Consider the following 26,801-nt stretch of genomic DNA (forward strand, 5'->3'; position numbering starts at 1 on the left):
TTAGAGGTAATAGAGAGCCACTGGATTTTACTGAGTAGGGGAATGACCTGGTCAGATCTGTGCTGTACGGTTATGGCTCTGGCAGCTAGATGGAGGACAGATGGGAGAGGGGAGAGACTTGAGTTAAAGAAACCAATTGAGAAGCAACTACAATTGTCTAAGTAAGAGGTGATGAGAGCCTGAACCAAGGTGTGCGTGGAGAGAAGAAGAGGTATGTAAGGAGAATCAACGAGACTTGACAACTAAGAGGATATGTGGTCAGATAGGCAGCAACTTTGGATACAAAATTTAAAATGTTCAAATATAAATTCTGATTATAATTATATTTTGGAAAAGGGGAATTGGAGAGATTGTGAAAACAACTGTATTTCACAGCATAATCGTCGCCACTGCATAATCATCATGCCCTGTTTTTTCAGTCCAAAAATTGGTTTATAATCTTTCATTGTGTAATCAATGGTCACATGGTACTGATGCGGTCTAGAGGTTAGGGGTCCTGGAATCCCAAAATCACAACACCTGGGTCCTGCCTGAAAGAATTCGACCCAAACCTTCTTACAGCCAAAAACAAGGTTTATTGAAGATTCGCCATATTAGCTAGACTCTTAAGGAATCTGAGCATTTGTGGGCTATTGGCTAGATTGTGAAAAACTGCCAGTGGCTAGATTCTAAAAATCAGAGCATCTTAATGGAGACAAGATGGACCTTACATACAGAATGACTGTGGGAGGGATCTAGGAGTGGTCAAGTAGTTTGGGGTGATGAGAGGAAGGGCCTAAGGAGATCTGGATGGGAGTGGCAAATAAGCTGGGGTGAACACAACTCCTGGGACCTGGACCCCGTGGCCAAGGGAGAATGGAGCCTAGCTAGGATTAAGGGTGGGAAATGGCTGGGGGCCATAGGGAGGTAAGACAATGGAGGGGAGATTGGGTGTAGCCACAACAAAAGGCCAGTTGATGGGATTATAGCCTCAGGCAAGCCAGAGATTTGGCCATGTGGGAAAGTCCAGGGTTTTTCCTTTCTGGGGCCCAGATTCCAACCCCATCAGTATAATTCTGTTCATCACTCTGCTTAGAAGGTAAACAGCAGCAATGTATTCACAAGTGGCATATGGATACGCATTTATCTCTAGTACATTGCAAGCCCTGAGCCTAGAATTCTCAGCCCACAGGCATTGTCAGTATTCCATTTTAACGTGCATTCACAAGTATCCTGTGCATCCTAATCTTGCACCAAAGACAGTTTAGTAATAAATGATTTTTTAAAATTAAAAAAAAAAAGCTTCACATAATGGTTGCATCCCTTTTTGCAAAAATGTTTGTCATAAAATCTGTGATTATGCAAATTTTGAATAATTTTAATAATTTTGAATAATTTTTGAAGAACATAGCAACAATTTCAACACCTTTACCCCAAAAGCATCTGGATAATGGTAATGTCCCACCACCCCTTCAGTCAGGCCATTTCTTCCAGGTGACGGACTCAAGATTCATAATGATGGGGTTGGAATCTGGGCCCCAGAAAGGAAAAATCCTGGACTTTCCCACAAGGCCAAATCTCTGGCGTTTGCCTGAGGCTATAATCCCATCAACTGGTCTTCCATTGTGACTACATCCAATCCCCCCTCCATTGTCTTGCCTCCCTATGGCCCCAGGCCACTTCCCACTCTTGGTCCCACCTAGGTTCCATTTCCCACCCTTGGTAATTCTATTACCTCATGGACTACTTGGCCACTCCTAGATCCCTCCCACAATCTTTCTGTATACAAAGTCCATCTTGTCTCCATTAAGATGCACAGATTTTCACAATCTAGCCAGTAGCCCATAGATGTTTAGATTCCTTCAGAGTCTAGTTAATATGGCAAATCTTCAATAAACCTTGTTTTTGGTTGCAAGAAGGCTTGGGTCTAATTCTTTCAGGCAGGCCCTGGGTATCATGATTTTGGGATTCCAGGACCCCTAACCTCTAGACCACATCAATAATGCATGTTGCATATTTCCAGATCAAACTGAATGTATGCTCAAATGGAAAGTAGAAAAAGTATTTCAACAATATTTTCAAGGTCAGCAAGTAACACAGAATATTTAAACATGGTGGAAGAACCTTCCTAGTAAACTTTGCACCACTGCCATTTCAAAACCGCTGCCTTCCCCCTAAAATCTCTCCCTTTCTCTTCAATTGCCACCAACTTAATCCCTAAATCCAGAGAAACTCTAAGTTGTTCTAACTTCCTAGGAGAGAGAACTAAAATCTCCTTTTAATTCAATTAAACAAGGTTGAGGTTAAAAGCTTTACTACTGAATCCTACCTCCCCACCAATAATCTTTCATTTATTTTGTGTATGTGCACATGTGTATGTATACGTATGTATATATGCATATATATGCACAGAAACACACATTTGCCTCTCCTTGAATGTAAGATCCTTGAAGGCAAGAACTGTCTCATTTTTGGCTTTATATTCCCAGTGCCCAGAACATAGTAGGTGCTTAATAAATGCTTGTTGAAGACTAAGAAAAAAGAGAAACATGCAACAAAATAAGGCACAATGCTCAAGATGATAAGTTACGTAGAAACAGAAAGGTTTCTCTGTTTAACCCTATCTCAGAGCTTTGACCAAATCTCTCTTCAGTCATATCCCAGACTGGGATAGAGAAGAGAGAGAGAAGGGGTAAGATAAGTGTCCAGTGAAGTCCCATCCCAAAATATTCCATTCATCATTGTCTTAAGCCAGGTATAAAGTAGCACCAAATACAAGAAGACCATGATCAGGAAAAACTGGATAAAAGAGGCCAAAAAAAAAATGTTAACCCTTTTACTAAATTCAAAATTCAACAAGGATACACAGGTGCAGCTCTCCAGGCCATCTGCTCAGTGGACATACCCAGGGCAATAACAACAGCCCCCAAAGACAAGCAATTCCTCAAATCCAGAGTTATTCTCCCTCCTTGATATCAGCTGTTATGATTGCCCCAAAGGCATCTAGTTTATCCCCCCTTCCAGGTCTCTAACACTAAGGCCTAAGAAAGTATTTGGAATCATTAATGCCAAATCAGATCCTTAGGTCCCAAGGTTTGAACAAAACAATGGCAAGGGCAGTCACAAAGATGCTTCCTGGTGGACAACCTATCATAGTGAAAATTCTCACAGGAGAAAAAACAAACCTCACTCAAGAATCACATGTGAAAATGAGACTGAGTGCATGGAATGCTTTTTTATTGCGATAACAATGTTTTATATCCTATTTCCAAGATTCTTGGCTTTAGAATTAGTAGTAAAACTAAGTATATAAAAATATAATACAAAAGTAACATATAGCTATATATACAGTAAGACATTGTATATAAAACCAATGAGATTTTCCATCTATTCATTTAAATTATAAAACTTAAAATTTTTTCTATCCTTTAAATAGAAGCTGCACTTAAATTCAGAAGCTCAATATAATTTTAAAATATCAGTAATAGCAATTTTATAAGGCTATTACAAAAATGCATTAAGCAGTATATTTTTCCTCCCCTCTGTTTTTATTCTTGTGATATTTGATATAGTCATTGTACAGTTCCTTAAACACTTCTCTTACACCAGGCTGTAACGAGGCCCTTAGGAAATGGACGTCCCGTTCAATGCAGAGGTCCAGTATGAGGTAAATTCCCTCCTTCAGCAGGTTCTTCACAGCTGGATACAGAGTCACCTAGAAAGAGAAAAACTTTTTATTTTTCAAAGTAGAAAACCATGGGGAAAGTCAATGCAAAATAAAACCCATGTTTTAAAAAAAACCATTATCTTCCCACAAATTGAGAAAATTTACTAAAGACAATATAATATAAGGGCAGTTTTGCATACAGCTTAAATTGCTGAATTTTTTTTAAAGGGGATGTGGATATGTTTAGAGATTTAGGCATTTTAAAAAAAGAACAAATAGAACAACCATCTGGAATTAATTTTCAGAGGACTTGAACTGAGATCACAAAATGATTCTTAAATATTCACCAGTGGCAAAAATTATCATAATTCCTAACAGCCAGAAGCACACTCATCTAAAATTTTCCACTTTGCCAATCACTACATAAGTTGTACTCTTTAGTCAACTATGGTACCATTTAATAAGCAATGGTACAAAATAATTAGTAATAAATTGCAAGGCAACTGCTGATTTGAGTAGTACTTAACAGCCCAAGGGCTATTGGTATATACACACAAAGTCAGGCTGAGAAGGGGTGTGCATAATTAGGGTTACTTCTTTGGTCCCACTGTGAAAAACGGGAGCTCAGAAACAGGCCCTTTGAATCCTAAATCAGAGCATTATAATTTATAAGCCTGGTATAATGACTAACCTACTATAAAAGAAAGGAACTTATGACATTTCATGCCATAAATGAAACTAGAAGACAAAAGGCAGGTGAAGCTAAATGGAAGGACAGCTCATAGGTTCACCCTGGAGAAGTGAAAATAAGGACACTAGTAGAGTTGATCTTATTTGGTGTTTTCAAGTAATAAATGCCATTTCCTAGGAAACTTATTCATCTTGAATTGCAGCATTCATGATGAGCAAAAGGACACCATGAAGATAATGATAGTTTAGATATCTATATCTAGGATTAAGAAGTAAAGAAAGTCTATGAACTACTCAAAAAGACCCTTCAAAGTAAATCAACATATATTTTTATACCTGAGGACTACAATACAAAGGACCAAAGGACAGTGAAAAAAAGTTAGAAAACAAGCTGCAAGATAAAGAAAAGGAAGAAACCGAAGTTTTATAGATTATATGGATATTTTACACCTACATATAATATGTTTTCTTCAAGAAGAGAGCTTGGAAGTGCTGCATAAAGTAAGCACCAAATTGCATCTGAAAAACTACATCTTATATAGGAAACAACTAGCTCCTGATTAGATTTCTATCAAATCAGCTGTGTGCAGTAAGATAATCAATTTGTTAGAAAAAAGGTCAAAATCAATACCAACCTAGAATAATAAAAACAAGAAGCTACAAAAGCAATTTTAACAGCTCCAACCTGCCCTACAATACAAACAAGCTATTCATACAAAAAAAAAATGGATAAAGAAATAGAAATCAAAACAGACTGTCGCTATTTCCTAAGGAAGTTTAAATCACTATTATCAGACAAAAAGAGCATAGAAATTGCTTCAGTCAGCAAATGCTTGGTCTTCTTGACAGATATATGACAGCTAAGAGTAATACTAGTTTAGAATATAAACTTATCTGTAAAATTATCACAACAGAATGAGAACTGGTAGATGATTGAAAAGGAGAGCAAGTTACATCAGATTACACCATAAACAGTTAAGAATGAAAGTGGAAAAATAACAGATGAGAAATAAAAAATATCTTCCAAGATTTCTACAACAAATCATTTTTTTCCATCACTGACAGTGGGACCACCACATTTGATTTCTTAACATTATAGTCCTCGATGTATAGAACCTAAAAGGACCAGTCAAGAAGGCAGAGTAGGAGGAAGTGGCATAGCCCAGTTCCTTTCCTCCACTTACCACCATACACAGCTACTCCAAGAAAGATCTAAAAAGAACACTGAGTAGTGATAAGGAAATCTAAGAAAAGTCATAGTGAGCTATCTTTTGAGCCCAAAATCACAAATTTGACCCACAGATAAGTGAACATGGCAGAAACTGTGGAACAGAGGTGGGCAAGGATTGGGTTGTGATGTAAAAGCAAACTACATCAATAAATTTTTTTAAAATAACCTACACACTTATCAAGGCATATCCACAATGAAGTCAGGCTCTTGTAAATTATATTCTACAGTGGGCTTTCAGTTGCATGACTGAAAAGAGTGAAGAATAACACATCCCACTGTGGTTGTTAGCAAAATGCAAAAAATTTAAAAAAAAATCATTTGGTAGCACAAAATGATACCTTCCTTTAAAGGGCTCCCTGAACAAAATACTTCTCATGCATATGTTATTAAAGTCAAACAAGATTACTTTAAATAACAGAGGAAACTTTGATTAATAACCCTCTGTTTAATAATATCAAATGAGGCATAAAACAATTGCTAGCTATTATTTCCCTTTTTTCCCACCAGCTATACTACTTTTGGACTTTTTTGTTTTTTTTTTTTGTTTTTTTTTTTTTCAAATTTCTCCATCATGTCTTCCTTCCCCAGGAAATTAATCATTAGGAAATCTCATTATCCTATAAGACTGAATCGGCCTTTGTACTCACACCTCCTCAGTACCCTCTGCCCCTCTGACTGGACCCTCTAACTGAAGGGCAGGTCCAGAGGCCCCAAGGTCTCCATTTAAGGAAGAGGCTGATAAGCACAGTCTTCTCTCCATTTCCTATCTGCTACACTGCTTCTGGACTTCTCTTTCACCCTCCCAAGCCAGGTACCTTTCCCCTGCTCCCCACAACACACCTTAAAGATTCCTTTTGTATGTTGTCTTTTCCCATTGAACTGTAAGCTCCTTGAGGGAAAGGATTATCTTTTTATTTGTATTTGTATCTACAGTACTTAGCACAGTGCTTAATAAATGTTTATTGACTGTTGACTAATTTGCAAAGTGCTATATAAATATGATGTCCTTTAGTCCTCACAACAACCCTATGAGATAAATTAAATTATTGTCCCCTTTTTACAGATAAGGAAACTGGACTTGAAAGAGGTTAAATGACTTGCTCAGAGTCCCAAAGCTAGTCAGTGCCGAAGGCAGGATTTAAATCTAAGTCTTTCTGACTTCAAGTCAACACTTAAATGTGTACAAGACGTATTTATGTTGTTTGCCACTGTCAGAGAGAGGTGTCCAGTGTAGAGTTCAAATACAGAGGGGCTCCCCTGTAGCCGTTCCCTGTGGCTGATCAGGTCCTCAAGATGCTCCTATATGTGGACGACATTGTGCTGACTGCATTAATGCCCAGAACACTGCAACAGTTACAAATTAATTCCATAATCACTGAAGAATTCAGCCGAACCACCCATATAAAAAAAACAAGTGGATGCAGAACGCCTGTTGTCCAGACTATGATATTCAGTTGGGAAGAAAGCCCACAGAGTCAGTCAATTAATAGATGTATCATGAGCAGAAAGAAACATGTTCAACATGGAAAAAGAACTGGGCTTAGAACTGATTATAAGGAGGCTAGACTGCCTCTGGGAAATTGTGCAAAGCTTCTGATGACACCAAGCCTCTTCCTTCAAAAGTAGCCTATCTTTTTTAAAACAGGGGCAATGCAAAGACTCAGTATTATCAAAGAAGAATTATACATTAAGCATTAAGTATATCACTAGAGTGTTTAATGACTAGATGGGTGGCCACTCACATATCAAGAATTAGGGATAACTGACGGCAGTTCACATGCTGCACTGATACCCACTGTCAAGAAACTTAAACAAAGGTCTCTAATAAGTTGGGTGAATCAGCTATATTGGATTTATGGGAGGATATGGATAAAAAGATATATGATCTGTAGTTCTGGCAGGGACTACTCTTATCAGGGAGAGTATATAAGCCATTGAAATACCACATTATGCTACATTCCATAAAAAATTTATAACATAAGCAGATCATATACCTTTTATAGTTACGGATAGGAGATGAATTCTCAACCAAAGGACAGGGGCAATTATATATATAAAAAAATTGATTAAATTAAATTGAAAAGTATGCATCAAAGGTAATCTTATGTTGATATCAGGTCATAGCTGCAAACATATCTTCAGACTCCCAGTTTACGCTGCCCTGGAAATTCTAAATCAGAAGCAATAGGAAGCCATGCCCAACTCCATCTCAGTTCTGCCTAAAACTGTCTAAATTCACTGTCTAGAGATGGGACAAAGATGCGGCCTGGTTTAGAGATGAAGCCTAATTACAAATATCAAGAAGCTGACACACACTGGTCCTAGTTCACCAGGTTTTTCCATTTCTCCACCAACTTTCACCTGAACATGAAATAATAATGAATATCACTTTTAAAAAGTGCTTTTACATACATTATCTCATTTGACCCTGATAATAGTGAGGTAGGCAGTACAAGAATTATTATACTCATTTCACAAGGGAACTGATGTTAAGTGACATGCCTCTAGCTAAAACTCTGGGCTTCTAGCTTCCAGTGCAGTGTTCTTTCCACTACACTATACTGAGATTTAACCGAAAGTTTAACTCCACAGTAGCCCAGTCCAAAAATGAAGTGGAGCTGACGAAAAATGCCTGAAATTTTGCTTCAAAATTAGAAAATGCTGTCTGTCATTTTTTTTTTTTACCTTTGCATAACTGCAGTGCAGGTGAGTGCCCTGCACAGAATAGTTTAAAAATTGGTTTGAATTGTTGTTGAATCACTGGACAAGTAATGAAAAATCCATAAATAGCTTGGAAATCCTTAGATTAAAAGAACTGTATAAATTATTTATTCTGTAGACTAATAATCTATAGCAAAAGCTATAAAGCTGAACTAGAGGGAAAAGAGTTGAAAGTGGCAATAATTTCACTATCTTGCCAACATTATTGCATGGAAGGATCATTAACATTTTAATATTCTGTATGTCATGCATTGCTGCTTCTCTGGACTGCGCAGAGTGCTGATTGATTCTCCCACCCCTACCAACTCTCCACCCTGAAAAAAATTTAAAGGAAAATTAAAGGAAAGATTTAAACAGCTGCAACTGCTGTCTTGTTTTTAATTACACTTATAAATGTTTTATGGTCTACATACATAGCAACACTCATCTGGAAAGATTTATGGTTCTCAAGCAGAAGACTCTAATGCATATGGAATTTTCTTCATTACTAAATTAAACAACAAATTAAAGCCCAAATGCGAAATGTGCTGCCAAGGGGGTCTGGGAGCCTGAAGGCTTTGATAACTCCCAAGGCATTCTGACAGCCTAGATAAAAAATTGAGGAGTGCAAGTCAGAAATGAAGAATGAAGCCAAGAAACTGTAGGCTTCTCATGCAAAATATATCCCAGAATAACAGTTAGCAACTCTGAAGTTCAAAATTTTGCTTTTCTTCATTAAATTATCTAAGATAACTAGGTTTCATCATCTATAAAAAAGGAAGAAAAAATAGTAGCTTTCCTAGTAAAAGACGCTTGAGCATTAATGACTCAAGTACTTAAAAATATTTAGGGCTAAATAAATGCTAAAAAATAATTCTTGGTAAACTTTACTATGTCCCCAGACCTTGTTGAAACAATAATTTTAAGGAATTGCTTTGTGCTACTGCCACATTTCCCTGCCTGTTTTATAAGATGTAAAAATACAGTTTCAGTCATCATCTACAGCTGCCATTTCAATCCCCCTCAAACCTCGCTCAAACATTCATACTGCAGTCATCCCATTTGCAAGGATGTATGGGGAGCCAGAAAATTGGGAATTAGGCAGAAGTTAGATATTTTTAAAACAAGTTTTTATTTATATTTTCTGTTTCTTTCATCATCATAGTATTCCATATGTCCTTTCACCTCTCCTTCCCCAAAAGCCATCCCATATGACAAATGCTATCTTCTATGGATGGGGGAAAAAGTCAGCACAACTGATCAACACACTGAAAAAGTCTGAAACTATGTGCAATGTGTAACATTTGTGGAACTCCCACCTCCAAGAAGGGGCAGGTTAGTGATGTCTTCTCATACTTCTTCATTCCAGTCCTGCTTGATCTTTATAATTTTGTTACAATTGTTTTTGATTGTTCAGTGGGTCACTGTTCTTTCCATTTATATTGTTGTAGTTACATATTGTCTTCTTGGCTCTGCTTCCTTCACTCTGCATCAGTTCAGATATATCTTTCCATGCTTCATTGTATTCATCTCACATAGTTCTTAAAGCATATTAATATCCCATTACATTCATGTACTAGTTTGTTTAGCCATCCCCTAAACATTGAGCATCTACTTTGTTTTCTGTTTAACATTTTTGAGAAATTGTTCTTGAATGATATTGGCTGATGGTTTTTTTCTGTGTTTTATTTTTGCCCTGATTGAGGTATTAGGACTACATTTGTCCCATAAAATGATTCTGGTGGGGTGCTTCCTTTTTCAAATTTTGACAATGATTTGTGAAGTACATGTACAAACTCCTCTTTAAAAGCTGAACAGAATTCTACCATGAATTCATCAGGATCAGGAGCTCTTTTTTTTTGGTAGTTTTATTTGCTTTTCTGATTCTGGGTAACTTAAGATTTTTATCTGTTCTTCTGAAAGTCCGGATATTTTATGTTTTAGAAAGTTTTCCTCTATTTCTTTTTGTTAGTATTTAACTGTGCATAATATGTTCTGATTATTCATTTTTTTTCTTCTGGTTTTGCTATGACTTCATCTTGCTCATTTACTATTTTATTGATTTAATTTTCTGCTCTCTTCTTTTTAAACAAGTTAGCTAAAGGTTTATCATTTTTATTAGTTCTTTCAAAGAACTGGCTTTTAGTTTTATTTGTCATTTCAATGGGGTTTTTGTTTTCAGTTTGTCTAGTTCCCCTCTAATTTTTAACATCTCTTTTGTACTTATTTTAGATTTCTTGGCTTTCTAATTTTTTAAAATATACATTTAGTATAATCTTTTCTTTTTCTATTTTGTTAATATGTTTATACATGTAAGATTTTCTCCAAGAGTACTGCTTTAGCTGCATCCCAGAAATTTTGGCATGTTGCTTCATCATTATCATTTTCTTTTACATAGTTGTTAACTGTTTCCATGATTTGTTCTTTGATCCACTCATTATTTAGGATTTCATTGCCAAGTCTCCATTAGAGTCTTTTGTTTGTGGTCCCTGAACCAATTAATTTTTTTTTTTTTGGCTTTTAAGCAATATTTCATTTCCCCCCAAGAATACATAAAGATGATTTTTAACATTCATTTTTTTAAATTTTGAGTTCCAAATTTTCTCCCTCCCTTTCTCACCTCCCCCCTTGCTGAGATGGTAAATTATTTGATATAGGTTATACATGTTTAATCATTGCCTTATGGTTTGTAAAAGATGTATTACTATTTCTGCCTTTTTACATGTTTGTGATATCTCTGTACCCTAGTACATAGACACTTTTTGTAAAAGTTCCATATGATGCTAAGAAGTATGTATGTTCTTTTGCTGTCCCATTTAGAAGATGCCATATGTTTTTTTAACTCTGGTTTCTCCAAAATTTGTCCAGTTCCATATTTTTCCTTTTTCAGTTAGATATTTATATAGGAACAGGGTGATAGTGAATTCAAAGTTAGTCCTTTGATAAGGAGGTAAGTGCCCATTCAGCAAGTCATTTCTCTAGTGATAAATTCTCCAATGAGTATACTGCTACTCTGATCAGGTTTACTAAAGCAAACAGGTGCACATACAGACATACAAACACACACACACAAAATGTATCTATTTACATAAATACCACCTAATATCTGTAGAGCAATTCTCAGTTTATTAAAAGTGTAGTCACATGTATTAACTTATTTGATACAACTAGCTAATTAAGAATAGGAAGGGCAGTAGTCATTGTCTTCATGCCTTTTGGTATGACCTATGATTTCCTTTGCATAAAGAACTCCCAGGGAGGAAATTCCCTCTATTAATGCAGCTCAGTAGCTTCACTACAGCTTAGTCTTAGAGAGTTGTCTCAAGCATTGAGAGGTTTAATAAGGTCACACAGCCACCACGTGACAGAGGCAGGACTTGAACTGAGCTCTTTCTGATTCAAAGGCCAGGTCTCTCTCTACTATGCTATTTTAAAAAAATAAACACTTCTCTACATTTTCCAAAGCCCTTCCCCTCTCCAGAAAGCTATCTTGAATTTAAAAGTAGAAAAACATAGTTCAACAAAACTAACAAACATGTTGAAAAAAAATCTGACTTTGTATGTGTTTCATATCTACAGACTCTACAAAGAATCAAAGGGAAGAGTATTCTCATATCTCTTATTTGGGGTCAAAGTTGGTCATTATAATTATGTAGCATTCAGTTTCAATTCTTTTGTTGTTGCCCTTTCCATTTATTGTATGTTGTTGTAGTCGTTGTGTATAGTGTTTTCCTGGTTCTGTTTGCTTCATTTTGAATTAGTTCATATAAGTTATAATAAGAAAGACAGTTCCTGCCCTTAAGGCACATACGTTCTACCAGAGAAAGACAACACATAAAAGGAAGCTGAAGTGGGGAGGGTCTGAGTGCTCTCCTTAAATGTAGGTTCTGGGAAGCACCATCTAAACAAAAGGAGAGGCTACAGGGGCAGAGGGTACTTCCAATGTGCAGATTCGAGGGCTAGACTGAGCTTCAGGAAGATGAGCTGGGGTGTAACAGAGGAAGTGTGAAGTACAGCCAACTGTCAGCTCCTTCCACCTGACACAGGCATGTTCTCAGTTCTTAGTTTCATCTCTTCCTATGATTCAGATGTAGCTCTTCCCGTCTCTGAGGTTAGCTTTCCAACCATGATGCCACACTGCCTCTCTGCTTCTCATCCTGGCTCTCATCACCTCACTTCATTCAGCAAACACTTATGAAGTACCTTCTTTGGAAAGAATAATGGGCTCAGAATATAGGAGACATACAATTTGAGTGAGACACAGTGCCTTCATTGAATGTATGGTCTAGTCTGGGGATTATGAGGTCCATAAAAAACTACAACACAAAATAATACATCAAAAGTGCATGGGATTACCAACAAAGCCCAACAGAGCAAGAGATAGAAAGAGAAATTCCATTTAAAGTTACTGTAGATATTATAAAATATTTAGGAGTCTACCTGCCGAAACAAACCCAGGAACTATATAAACACAATTACAAAACACTTTTCACACAAAGTCAGATCTAAATAACTGGAAAAACATCAGTTGCTCATGAGTAGGCTGAGCTAATATAATAAAAGTGACAATTCCACCTAAGTTAATTTACTTATTCAGTGCCATACCAAACTACCAAAAAAATTATTTTATAGAGCTAGAAAAAATAACAAGAAGATTCACTTGGAAGAACAAAAGGTCCAGAATATCAAGGGAACTAATGAAAAGAAATGTTAGGGAAGGTGGCCTAGCCGTCCCAGACCTTAAATTGTATTACAAAGCAGCAATCATCAAAACTACTTGGTACTGGCTAAGAAATAGAGTGGCGGATCAGTGGAATATGGTAGGTACACAAGATACAGTAGTCAATGACTATAGTAATCTATACTGTTTGATAAACCCAAAGACCCCAGCTTCTGGGATAAGAACTCACTATTTAACAAAAACTGTTAGGAAAACTGGAAAAATGTATGGCAGAAACTAGCCACAGATCACACCATATACCAAAATAAAATCAAAATGGGTCCATGATTTAGATATAAAGGCTGATACTATAAGCAAACTAGGAGAGCAAGGAATAGTTTGCCTGTCAGATTTGTGGTGAACAGAAGAATTTATGACAAAACAAGAGATAGAGAACTTTATGAAATGCAAAATGGACAATTTTGATTACATTAAATTGAAAAGTTTTTGCACAAATAAAGCCTATGCAACCAAGATTAGGAGGGAAGCAGAAAACTGGGAAAGAACTTTTATAACCATTATCTCTGATAAGGACCTCATTTCTAAAATATATAGAGAACTAAGTAAAATTTGTAAGAATACAAGTCATTTCCCAATTGATAAATAGTCAAAGGACATGAACATCAGATGAAGAAATTAAAGCTATGTATAGTTATGTGAAAAAATGCTCTAATTCACTATTGATTAGAGAAATACAAATCAAAACAACTCTGAGGTACCATATCACACCTATGAGATTGGCCAACATGACAAAACAGGAAAATGATAATTGTTGGAGAAGATGTGGGAAAATTGGAACACTAATGCATTGCTGGTGAAGTTGTGAACTGATCCAACCATTTTAGAGAGCAATTTGGAACTATGCCCAACGGGCTATAAAAATGTGCATATCCTTTGGCCCAGCAACAGTACGTCTAGAGCTGTATCCCAAAGCGATCATAAAAATGGGAAAAGGACCCACATGTACAAAAATATTTATAGCAGCTCTTTTTGTGGTGGCCAAGAATTGGAAATTGGGGGATGGCCATCAAATGGGGAATGGCTGAACAAGTTGTGGTATATGAATGTAATGGAATACTATTGTGCTATAAGAAATGATGAGCAGGCAGACTTTGGAAAACCTGGAAAGACTTGTATGGACTGATACTGAGTGAAGTGAGCAGAACCAGGAGAATGGGGCAGCTAGGTAGCACAGTGGATAGAGCACTGGCCCTGGAATCAAGAAGACCTGAGTTCAAATCCAGCCTCAGACCAAACACATGACACTTACTAGCTGTGTGACCCTGGGCAAGTCACTTAACCCCAAATGCCCCCCCCCACAAAGAACCAGGAGAACATTGTACACAGTAACAGCCATGTTGTACAATGACTAAGTTTGACAGACTTAGCCCTTCTCAGCAATGCAAGGATCTAAGAAATCTCCAAAAGTCTTATGATGGAAAATGCTTTCCAAAGAAAGAACTAGGAGTTTGAATGTAGATGGAAGCATACTATTTGCCATTTTTTCCTTCTGTTTTGTTTTTGTTTCTTCTTTCTTGTGGTTCCTCCCCTTGGTTCTAATTCTTCCTTACAACATGACTAATGTGAAAATATGTTTAATAGGAATGTATATGTAGAGCCTATTTCAGATTGCGCGCTGTCTTGGGGAGGGAGGAGGGAAAGGAAGGGGAGAAAAATTTAAAACTCAAAAGCTTATGGAAGTGATTGTTGGTAAATCAAAATAAATTAATAAAAAAATTATAAAAGAAATGATGAGCAAGTAGACTTCAGAAAAATCTGGGAAGACTTGTATGGACTGATGCTGAGCAAAGGAAGCAGAACCAGGAGAATGTTGTACACAGTAACAGCCACGTTGTACGATGACTAACTTTGATAGACTTAGCTCTTCTCAGTAATGCAAGAATCTAAGACATCTCCAAAAGTCTCATCATGGAAAATGCTATCCACATCCAGAGAAAGAACTATGGAGTTTGAGGGCAGATCGAAGCATACTATTTGCTCTTTTTTTTTCTCCTCCGTTTTGTTTCCTCTTTTTTGTGGTTCCTCCTGTTGAGTCTAATTCTTCTTTACAACAAGACTAATGTGAATATATGTTTAATAGGAATGTATATGTAGAGCCTATATCATATTGCACACCATCCTGGGAGGGAGGTGGAGAAAATTTAAAACTCAAAAGCTTAAGAAAGTGTTTGTTAAAAAACTAAAAATAAATAAATAATTTTTTTGAAAAAGTGCATGGGAAGCATAAGCAAAAAACACTTTTCAACTTGACTCCTGCAATCACTTATTAATTATTCTCCCTGGCTCTCCATTCTTGTCTTTCTAAGTCTATCCTATACAATGCTCACAGATTAATTTTCCTAAAGCACCCTTCTGATTTTGTCCTTCTCTATTCAAAAACCTTCTATGACTAACTACATTAATGAATCATATAATCTCATTAGTGTGAAAACTCTTGCTATTGGTACAGATTGCAACCCATATATGGCTTCTGATTCTGTATTATTCCAGGTCATGTTTTTCCACATAACTTCCACAAAAGATGTGCCAAATGTGCTAGAGGCATTCCTCAAATTCTTTAATATTTCACAGATTCCAAAGCAACTATTTGGGTTCTCCATACACGGGGTATCGCATAAGTATTAGTGCAGTTTTAAACTATTAAAACTTAAAACTGCACTAAGACTTTTGGAATGCCCTCTATTATCTCCTTTACTGCCTACATGACAGCCCCCTACCTCATTTTCCAGTCATACATTTCCTTATTGATGTCTTTGTCCCACTTAGTATGTACAAGTCCTTCTTCACAACATGCTGCTTCCTACTTATATTTGCCAGGCATCTCTTCATTACCTCTTGAGTGTTCTAAGAGTGTAAATTCCATAAGTTGGAGTCATTTAGCATCATCAAGAGAATGCTAATATTAAAAGAGTCAACTTTCATTATAGGGAACAGACTGAGATCATTATAAGCTATGTGTAATTCCTGAAATGCACCTCACTCCCCCATTGTTAGTGCTTTTCCCTGAGTTACAGACTGATACAGACTGATGGGCTGGCCATTCAACTGCATGTTAAACCTGGGCAATATTCATTCTTCATTCCCTTGGTATTTCCTCTGTGGATTACTACTCTAGTCTCTTTAGCATAACCATGGACCTCCCTGAGAAGGTCCTATAGTGTTACCCAGGCAAGCCAATGCAACCTGCATGATGTCGTCTTCAAATAATATGTAAGGAGAACCTAACCCTCTACAAAAAATTACACTTCCATTTGGACTTTGCTCAAGATTTCTTCTTTGTCATTGGAGAATACCTTTAATGAACATGTTTCCATGCTTTATCTCTTGCTCTATACTAATAAAGAATTGTTAAACTTATCTCTGTTAAATATTTGTCACCATTTATTGAAGTTATCAACATTTCCTCCCAGCTGCCTTCCTGGCCTTCAATCTGAAAGATAAAATCAACTCTCTGAAACTCACGCAGAACTTCATCATGCCCCCTGGACCGGATAGCCTTTCTCTCCCCATCCCCACCATTTTTTAGCACCTTTAGACATGATGTTTTACCCCATTAGATTATAAGCTCCTTGAGGGCAGGAACTATTTTATGCCTTTCTCTGTATCCCCAGTGCTTAGCACAGTGCCTGGCACAGAGTAGGAGCTTAGTAAATATTTATTCATTCTGATTCTGATTGCATCTATCCTGAAATCTCATATGATTTTAACATACATACAGCAGATACCTTATTGGAAAAAAGCCTTTAGGGTTAAGTTTTGCTCTGCTGAATTAAGTTCTTCTTTATAATTAACAACAAACACTGTTGGGTCTTACCTTTTCTATATTTTTCCTAACTCCTCTATACCTCTTTTCTCTTCTGTGACTGCAAAGATACAGTCTGCTACAGGAAATCACCCAAGAAAGCCTGTTCCTGTCTCATATTTTCATCTAGGATGCTCTTAATGTACAATATGTACAGATATTATCCTAATATTCTCTGGCAATAAAAAGCAGTTATGGGATGGTCATAGTTGATATCTTTTCAGATGTCTTTTTTTAAAAAAATAACAATATAGTCTATACAATCTTTTCTAGCCTCTTAGAATTTTCCCCTCTGTGACATCTTGAAAAGTGATTTCTGAAGAATTTCAAAATTTTGTGACCTGCAGTACAGATTTCTTTTTTTTTTAAATACCTAGTCAGATACAGCTACGCTACTTGGCTTCATCTTTGCAAAGGTTATTTCCATTTCCCTACATTGCATATTAATAATGAAAGATACAAATATGGTGGCTTTCATTTTTGATGATTAAAAAAGATCACTACATAATCAGTGGTAGCTCAGTTCAATTTAACATCTTTTTGTTATCCTCCTTCCACTTTCCTCTATAAATGTTCTAAGGATGATTAATCAGGTCCTTCAGCCAAGTTATTTGTATCTTTGTTTTCTCCTCCACTGCTTTTAGCTATTTTGTGAGTTGATATTGCTCATGTAATATTTGTAACATGTAACATTTGTAACTGTAATATTTTGCAAATAAGCTTATGTTCTAAACTGCTATTGTCTTTGGCTACCACAACTTATGTCTTGACAGAGGTCAAGTGTGCACTGGCTAATATATTTCCTGAGATCTTTTCACCTTCTCATGGCAATTGTTTTACACAGATTATTGGTCTCATCAAATGATGATAATCAGGGACACTGTCATTCCTTTCACATATTTCACATTTTCCAGTCAACATCTTGCTTCAATAGGTCATGTTGGAGTTGTTGTAATTGTACATAGCATCTTCTCATCTTTTCATCCTTTCTTCTCCTTTGTTCTAACTAGATGATAAGCTGACAGAAGAGTGACAGTTGATCCTCTTCCTTCCTCTCTGGGAGTGGTCCTAACTCTACAAACATTCTCTACCATGCCCTACAAACTTCTTCAACCCAGAAGCTCCCTCTGCCCTTGGCCTTCACAACTGCAAGCACCTTCTGACTCTGTTGACTTCTCCCTTTAATTGGCTGGTTTCTCCAAAAACCTCCATTTTAAGGAGAATGTTCAAGTCAGTGTTTTCATTCCTTTCTCACATCCACACCTGATTCTCATGACTTTGCCAGGTACTATCTCTCTTCCCTCCTGTTTTTCAGCTTCCTTTTATGTTATTTTCACCTATTAGAATGTAAGGTACTTGAAGGCAGGGACTGTCTTTCCTACTGTTAACATTCCATTCATAGCACTTAGTATAGTGCTTGCTACATAATAAGCACTTAATTCATGCTTGTTGATGTGACTTCTCAAACGACTTCTATATAGACTTTTCTATTACAACAATTGCATTTATCATCCTGTTGTTTGAGATAATGCTGTACCGGGCCTCTTGCCTCTCCCTGATGTACAGTGATGGTATACAGATGAGAAGTTTGTAAATCATTTATAAAACTTTGGCTTTTTCTTTCATTTCTTAATTTTGAAGTATATTTTCTAAAACATTTCACTTCCTTCCCCATGTCCACCTTCAAGTAGCAAAGCACATATTGACTTGCTTTGGAGGATCTAAATGAGTTTTTGGTAAAAATTTCTCTAATTTTTCATCTTCTATACTAGATAGTGGCACAAAAACTACAACTGCTGTCATGGTGTCCCATGAAATGACATTTGTTGTCCTTGAGCACTATTTAGCTGTAACTTTTTTTTTTTCTAGTTTCATAGGTTGCTGTGAGAATAAAATAAGATAATATATGTAAAGTGCTTCAACAAACCCATAAAGGTCAATATAAATGTTAGTTAATACTATCACTATTACTACTCATTTCAACATAGACTGTCAATATGGATGTGGTTTAATTAGGTTGTTGGACAAAGTTCATATTTAGAACAGCAGCAGTTAAATTAATGTTTATACACACCATAAAATACTAGCACCCTTTTTTAACACTCTTCCACCAGCATCAAGGAAGCAAAAAAGGAATGCATAGGACAGAAGGAATATTTTGTATTTTTATCTATTTCGTGGCTTGACACAGTAAAGGAATGTGTCATCTAGGGCCAATCTGATGGTGATGATCTCCAAAATGAGCTTGTCTAGTCCTCAGATAGCAGGAAGAAGCTATCATTAGGACTATACCTGAAGCCTTTCCAAATTGGTACAATCCTTCAAATCTATGCTTTGCTGGTACAGCCCTGGAAAACATAGGGTCACCTCCAAGCCATGATGCAGTATTAGAAAAAGACTGGTAGAAATTTGCCCTTATCTACTAATAACGGCCAGGCTGTTTAGCTCAGCATTAAATACCCTAACCCACTTTTTCAGCATTTTCTTCCACTATCTCCCTTCATAGAACCTGTATCTCATATAAGACAGACTGTTGTGTTAATCAAACCATATCTCGGGTATTCCTGCCTCCATCCATGCCTTTGCTCACATTCTTAGCTCTGCTTAGAATAATGCTTGTTCATATCCCTGGAGATAAGAAAAGGTATCTCTCTCCAGTGTGTGAAGAAGAAAGGGGCTCCGGGTATGGAACACTGCATATACTGTCACACAAGGTTAATGGGTTGGTTTGTTTTGCCAAATTGCTTTTTTTTGGGGGGGTTACCATTGAGGGAAAGGATAAATTCTGAATTCAAGGTGATGCAAAGCAAAATAATAATAATGATAATAATAAAATAAAAAAGCAAAACAAAAAGAATAAATACTTGTTAATTGACAAAATATCTTTTTCCCCATCCCCATCCCCTAGTTCCACCTCCTCAAGCTCTACCTCTCCTTGAAGACCCAGATGAGATCAAGTCTTCTGTGATCTGCCCAACCAGAATAATGCCCAACTAACAATAAAGATGATGTTAATGATGACGATACATTCACATTTATATAGTTCTTTAAAGGTTTGCAAAGCTCTTTTCTCAGCACAACCCTGGGAGGCAAGTAATGTAAGAAGTGTTATCCACATTTTACAGATGAGGAAAATGAGGCTCAATAAATTTAAGTGACTTGCCCATGGATACATAGCAACTGACAAAGGTGGGAATGATTTTAACTTCAAGTCTAATCCTCTATCTACTACACCATAATACCTTTCTTAAAGCAGATTAATCAGCATTAGCTTTTTTCGTTGTCACATCATATCACATTGTTGCTCCACATTGAGCCAACAAGCCAATAAAACACTAGATCTTTTTCAGACAAACTACTGTCTAGTCCCATTTCCTCATCATGTATTCGTGAAGTTGATTTTTAGAAACCAATTTAAGGATTTACAATTATCTCTATTAAATTTCATCTTATCACATCTGACTCCATATTCTAACCCATCAGGATCTCTTGGTGATTCTCTCTGCTTTTTGTAATTTGCAGATTTAATAAGGATGCCATCAATACTTTTATCTAAGTTATTGATTAGCATGTTAAACAGAATAGGCCCAAACACAGATTCTTTGGCTACTTCACTAGAGACCTCCTTCCATGTTAGACATTAAAACATTAATGGCTACTCTTTGGGCATAGCCATTATGCAGTTCCAAATCCACTTTGTTACATCACTGTCTAGCCTATATCTTCCCATTTGGACCAAAAGAATAGCAGGAGGGCTTGTGTCAAATGCACCGCAAAAATTCACAACATTCCCAATACACTAAGACTGTCCAAAAAGGAAATGAGTCAGTCTGGAATGGCCTATTCTTGGTGAAGTTCTGTTGGCTCTTTATGATTACCATTTCCTTTTCGAGATGTTCACTATCATTTTACTTTAATAATACAGTCTAATATTTTGCCAGGAATATAAGTCAAGTTTACTGGCATTAATTTGAAACACTAATCTTGTCTTTAAAAAAAAGGGGGGTATATTTGCCTTTTTCCAATCCTATAACATTTCTCCCATTTTCTGTGATCTTTCAAAGATCACTGACTGTGGTTTAGCAATCTCACTTGCCAACCCTTTTAGTTTCCCTATGCCTAGTGACCTGAACTTATCAAAGACAGCTAGATGACTCTCTTACTATTCTATTCAATCAGTATAAATCTCAAAGCAAAATATGTATAGATATCTCCTTGAGCCAGAGTTTCAAGCTCAAATAAAACTGTCATGTTTCTTACAAGCTGGAATTTGGAGTATAGGCTTAATGATGGAATGCCTGAGTGGAGGGGTGAGCGGAAAATAAAGAAGGGAGGGAGAGTGAACAGATACTAGCACTAGGCGCTGGTAGAAAAAAAAGGGTGGATCCCAGGCTGCTTTTCATTCTAATGAAGCCAAATAAATGGTTTCCTTCAATCCAGAGACTATTATGCTGTTCCTCAACTGTCTTCTCATCATTATATGACCAAAACATACCTTTATTCCTCTAAAGACACAGATACTGACTGACGATATGAAAGGGGGCTACTGACAACCAGTTATACAAGATACGAAAGTAAAATGGAAACCTGTGTTTATCTGTTTGTTTATACCTCTCTGAAACCTAGTGTCTATTGGCGAAAAATCCCAAGGATGCTAAAGAATTGCAATTCTAAAAATATACACTCCAGGAGTTTCTCTAAAAAAGGGGGTCAAGCTTTGATCCACTGACAAGAATAAGCAATGTTCTTTAAATCTATCAAACTTCTACTTTCCCTCCTCTATAATCTGATCTTTGTTCCACTGAGAGGTAGTTTTAGTACAGCAGAAGCCTAACTGATATATCTATTAGTAATATGACTATGAACAAGTCCCTTAACTTCTCTGGGCCTCAGTTTCCTCATATGTAAAAAAGAGAGTAATCCTTGTAGTACTTGTAGTACCTACCTCATTCACTTGGTCATCATCTGGGTTTTGATGGCTCAGAGTGAGTATAAATTGCAATTGTTTCTGTTCTGGCCAGAAACCCTGAGGGTCTTGCCCTCCCAGTTTGATTTTTTTTTCTTTTTTAGTAGGCAAACTAGGCCATCTTTTGTCTCATTTCTCATCTAGCCTTAAATCACTGAACAGGTGTTGTCTCAGAGAAACTGAGACCTGGGAAAGACCTTAATTTAAAAAGGCCCGGGTCTCCCACTGCATGGGGGGAGGGGGCGCATCTCCAGTCTTCCTGACCTCTGTCTTGCCAATGGACTCAGATGACCCTGGAGAAGAGAGTGAGGCTGGGGACTTTGCACAACCCTGCCTCACTGAAATCCAACTCACTTGCAAGTCATCACTCTCCTGATGTCATTGGTCGTCTCCAAGAACAAAGGACAAACAACAACAACCACCTACCTCATAGGGCTGTTGTAAGCACTTTTCAAACCTTAAAGTACTCTATAAAGGCTATTATTGTTGCTCTTTTACAAAATAAAGGCTTTGGTTCACCTTCTTGTGGTCTACAAATGAATTCAATGGAAGGCTACAGAAAAAATCTCTGGTTGGATATCTGGTCTTACCTTTTGCAGTTCATTCACATACTGGGCTACCATGAAAGAAGAAAACATTGTAAAGTCTTCAGACTTTGCAGCTATGTGGCTGTACATTCTTTCTACCAAGCGTGCACATTCCAGTACTATGGTCAGGTCTTCTGTATTCCCTAGAAACATTAAAACATCACGAAACTGATTAGGGCAAAATTCTGCATGTATCAGTGCATTCCCATTGTCTACTTTTATACACTCACTAATTAACACTAACGTACTTTTTAGACTGATTTTACCCAGCCCACTTCCTGCTAGGAAGGTAAGAAAGAATAAAGAAAAGTAAAATGCTCAAAAGAACATGAGTTTTATTTGGAAGTGACTAATTGGGATGAAGTAATAATTCTTTAGAAGGCTACATCTATAAGACTATGGCCTAGTTTCCTAAGAAAAAGTACAAATCTCCATTAGAAATATTCTTTGAATGTTAGCATGTAAAGCAATGGGGGAAGGGGAGGAGAAGAAAATAGACATTTATATAGCACCTACTATGTACCAGTTTTTTGATCTTCATTATTTTGTGCAAGTCTATCCATGTTATTCTAAGATCATCAAGCTCATCACTTCTTATAGAAGAGTAGTATTCCATCACAATCATATACCACAACTTGTTCAGGCATTCCCCAACTGACAAGCATCCCTGCAATTTCCAGTTTTTTGCCACCACAAAGAGAGCTGTTGTAAATATTTTAGAAAATATAGTCTCTTGTCCTCTTTCCCTAATCATCATAGAAATGCTTTTTAAGTCTAAGTCTGGTGAAGAACTGTTTAGCTGACATTCAAAAACCAGCCTAGCCAAGTTTAGAGGCTCATCACTAGAAGACTGGCCACTAGGTGGTAGCTTTTGCAGCCACAGCAATTCACGAAGATCATCTCCTAAGGCAGAGAATTTATATATGATGAATTTATAGATACATGACGTGAAGCAAGTAGGACAACTCCATTCCACATCTATATAAGCCACATTCTTATTTCAGATGCCATGACAAATTTTAAGAGCCTACACTAAATAAGAAGTAAACAGTACTATGCTAGCAGAACTGAAGTCTATATCAGCAGTAAGAAGATTCAATTTGCTCATAAATTGTTTTCATCACATTTACAATCTAAGTTATTCTGTATTTTGAATTATCTTCTGAGGACTTCACATATGCACATACAGAAATGCATAAACTATAACAAAACATCAAATGCTTTAAAAAATGAAAATTAGGTAGCAATGCTAGATTTTCTAAGTATGACAAAAAAATGGTTAGAATGGATAAAGTAAATGGGTAAATAAGAAAAGATGAGAAAGGAATGATAGAGGCTGGTCAAGGAGCATGGCATCCAGAGGATATAGAATTAATATAGTTTTTTTAGGCCCATCTAATTTGGGTAGAGTAAATATCTAAATTCTTAAAGTTGTATTTGGATATTTCTAACAGCCTTTAGTTCCAAGTTCTAATAACTCACTTACCTAATATTTCTCCTCTTAACTTCTGAAGTATATCAATGTGTACACATATGGCTATAATGCTAGCATGTGACATATATTAATAAAATAAATGCATACATTTGAACAAGACTCATATAGCTAAAAATTCACCCAATACAATAATTTAGAAAAAAAACTAGAAAAATTTAGAATACTAAATTGGTGAATCCATGGTAATTAGACTACAGCAAAACATACAGTGAGCAACAAGCCACAGTCTAATACTATACCTAGCATGCTACAGAATACACCATAACACAGAAGTTGAAAACTGTGTGTGAGGAAAGCTTCTACGGTTAATTCTTCATTATCTATGATGTCCCAAGTAATGGTTTCCTATTTCTCACAACAACTAACAAGACCCCAGGTTTCAAAGAGTAATATCAAGCTAGAACGGGGTCAGGAATAGTCACGGAAGAGTGAGCTGTTGACAATAAAAACATCATAGTGTTTGGTAACATTGACATATGTTATCCATACCTCTTCTCGCTTTCAATGGCAGAGATAATCAAGACTTAAGTATGTCAATAATCAGTTGTTTAAAATAACATCTTAAATAAGGAAAACTACCAAAATGGGAAATAGCTAGGCTCCACATGAATTTGTCAGAATTCTTGTCAACCAAGAATTAGTCTCACTAAGAGATACAAGCTCCATTTAGTAATGGCCCTGATGAAATTGTGATGTTTTAATGAACAACCTTATTTTGAGAATTCATTCTACAGGTCTACATTTTCTATAAGTTACCTAGAGGATTAAAAAAAATCCCAAGTATTCTGTCATGGGACACTTAGTATTTCAGTACATTCTTTCTTGAAATTATAGAAGAATGCTTCACTTTTCCCACTTAGATATATTAAACCACAATGCCTTCAAAAGAAAAAAAAATACTCATAGCAAGTATCACTTGGTACAGGCAGCAATGGGAACCTGCCTGAGATTTCCTCTGATTTATGAGCTATCAAACATGCTCCAGTTTGGAATTATGCTCTGTTCCCCTTGATCCTGCCACAGGGAGGGGAAGGGAACAGTCTTGGCAAGGGAAGAGGCCACCAGCATTTTGGCTTCACCCTTCCTCATACTGCCCAGACACTTCCCCTGGCTGTATCTTGCAACATTCCCAATGAATCCTTCAAGTCCTTCAATGGATCCTCTCTACATCAGTCTCCATCTAGCTAAAGCTCTAGAGTAACACTGTCTTTCCCGCCCCCCACCCAAGCTTTCACTACTTCCCCATTCCCCAAAGCTGAAAAGTTCCTTTGGTTCCTGAATTTAAGGACTGACTCTTAGATACAAATAAAATTTGATGAGCACTGATTTAGACTCACTTGGGGAGCTTTCCTTTTAACATTTCATACATTAAAAAAAGCCACATCTTTATACAAAACAGTACACCCAATACGATATATGTGAAATACCTTTGTCCTTCTGACGGCCTTCATGCATAACAGAAAACACCAGTCTGTAAAAACTGTTCAGAAAAGAGGGCAAGGCTTTTAGCATCACCTGCAAAATAACAGTTAAAAGACTATAAGTCAACTAACTCTTATTTGATTTTCAAAATATCTTTTAAATGAATAGTATATACCCATTCAAAAGTACAATGCATGTAAGAGTCAAGTGGTATTACCCCCACCTAGAAACAGAGAATTACAGAATTTTATAGTATTTTTAATTCCTAAAAGTATTTACACTCAAGTAGGGCTGGAAGTATTTTGTTACCAAACTGGATATCCTAATTAATGGAAAATAAGAATAAAAACTTTTGATTCTATTTTGAGTTGGAAGGGACTTTGTAAAGAGATTACCTAATTCAAAAACTGTTTCACTTTTTTTTTTAAATGAGGAAACTGAAGCACAGAGATGAAATGACCTACCCAAAGTCACACAAATAGCTAATGGCAAAACCAAGACTATGCCTTAGGTCTCCCAACTTCTGGTCTTGTGCTCTTTTTACTACATCTTGATGTCTTATCATGAGAATCAGACAACTGGAATGATGACAATGTTCAACAGGTTTGCTATAGCAATAATGAATTTGTTCAAATAACAAACACATGAACAATAACATGTCATCTAAAGCAGCAAGGTACTCCTGAGGGAATGTGCCAAGAATTCAAACCACCACCACCGCCACCATCTCTCAGACCCAGATGGAAGTAGTCCAGACCCTGAACCCAAGAGCCTGGAGAAGAGAAGCATTCCCTATATTACTAGCCTTGCTTCCAGCCTGAGTTCCACAGCTATCATTAAGGGGAGAAATCAACATGGAAAAGGTCCTACCATCAACACCAACTGCTGACTAACTGTCTCCAACTAGCAAAGGCCAAGAGTCCTGGCATTAGCGGCACACCTCAGACCACTGGTCCTGTTTTTAGACCAATCTCCAAAGCCAACATCCTGAGAATAATCCCCCTGGAAAGGTGTGGCAACTGCTTTTTCAAATGATGCAGCCATAGTTGCTGAAAACTCAGAAAGGAAGATTCTCTTCAACAAAGTACATGGCATCGTCTAACAGTTGAATATCAGAGATTGCTAAGCAGCTAGACAATACAATGGATAGTGCACTGGGCCTGGAATCGGGAAGACATGAGTTCAAATCTAGCGTCAGATGCTCCATGGCTGTGTGAGCCTGGGCAAGTCTCTTAATCTCTATTTCAGTTTCCTCAACTGTAAAATGGGGATTATAACAGCACCTACTTCCCAGGATTGTTGTGAGGATCAAATGAGATAATAGTTGTCCAGTACTCGGCATAATGCCTGGCACATCTGTCGTTGTTTAGTCATTTTTCAGTCATGTCCAACTCTTTGCTGGGTTTTCTTGGCAAAGAGACTGAAGTGTTTTGCCATTCCCTTCTCCAGCCCATTTTATAGATGAAGAAACTGAGGTAAACAGGGTTAAGTGACTTGCCCAGGGTCATACAGCTGGTAAGT

General features: G+C 36.9%; 1 protein-coding gene across 1 annotated transcript in view; it reads right to left on the bottom strand.

The window, feature by feature from the left end:
* Positions 1-3,369: 3,369 nt before the first annotated feature.
* Positions 3,370-26,801, bottom strand: part of LOC114049792 (unhealthy ribosome biogenesis protein 2 homolog) — a 46,279-nt gene continuing 22,847 nt past the window's right edge. Inside the window, exons 8-10 of the mRNA XM_027871201.1 lie at positions 25,286-25,373; positions 22,367-22,506; positions 3,370-3,694 (exon numbers count right to left, since the gene is read on the bottom strand). Coding sequence (XP_027727002.1) covers positions 3,497-3,694; positions 22,367-22,506; positions 25,286-25,373 — 426 coding nt within the window. The 3' untranslated portion in view covers positions 3,370-3,496. The remainder of the gene's footprint in view (positions 3,695-22,366; positions 22,507-25,285; positions 25,374-26,801) is intronic.

Source organism: Vombatus ursinus, unplaced genomic scaffold (genome assembly GCF_900497805.2).
Source record: "Vombatus ursinus unplaced genomic scaffold, bare-nosed wombat genome assembly UNPS02014798.1, whole genome shotgun sequence".
Taxonomy (NCBI): Eukaryota; Metazoa; Chordata; class Mammalia; order Diprotodontia; family Vombatidae; genus Vombatus; species Vombatus ursinus.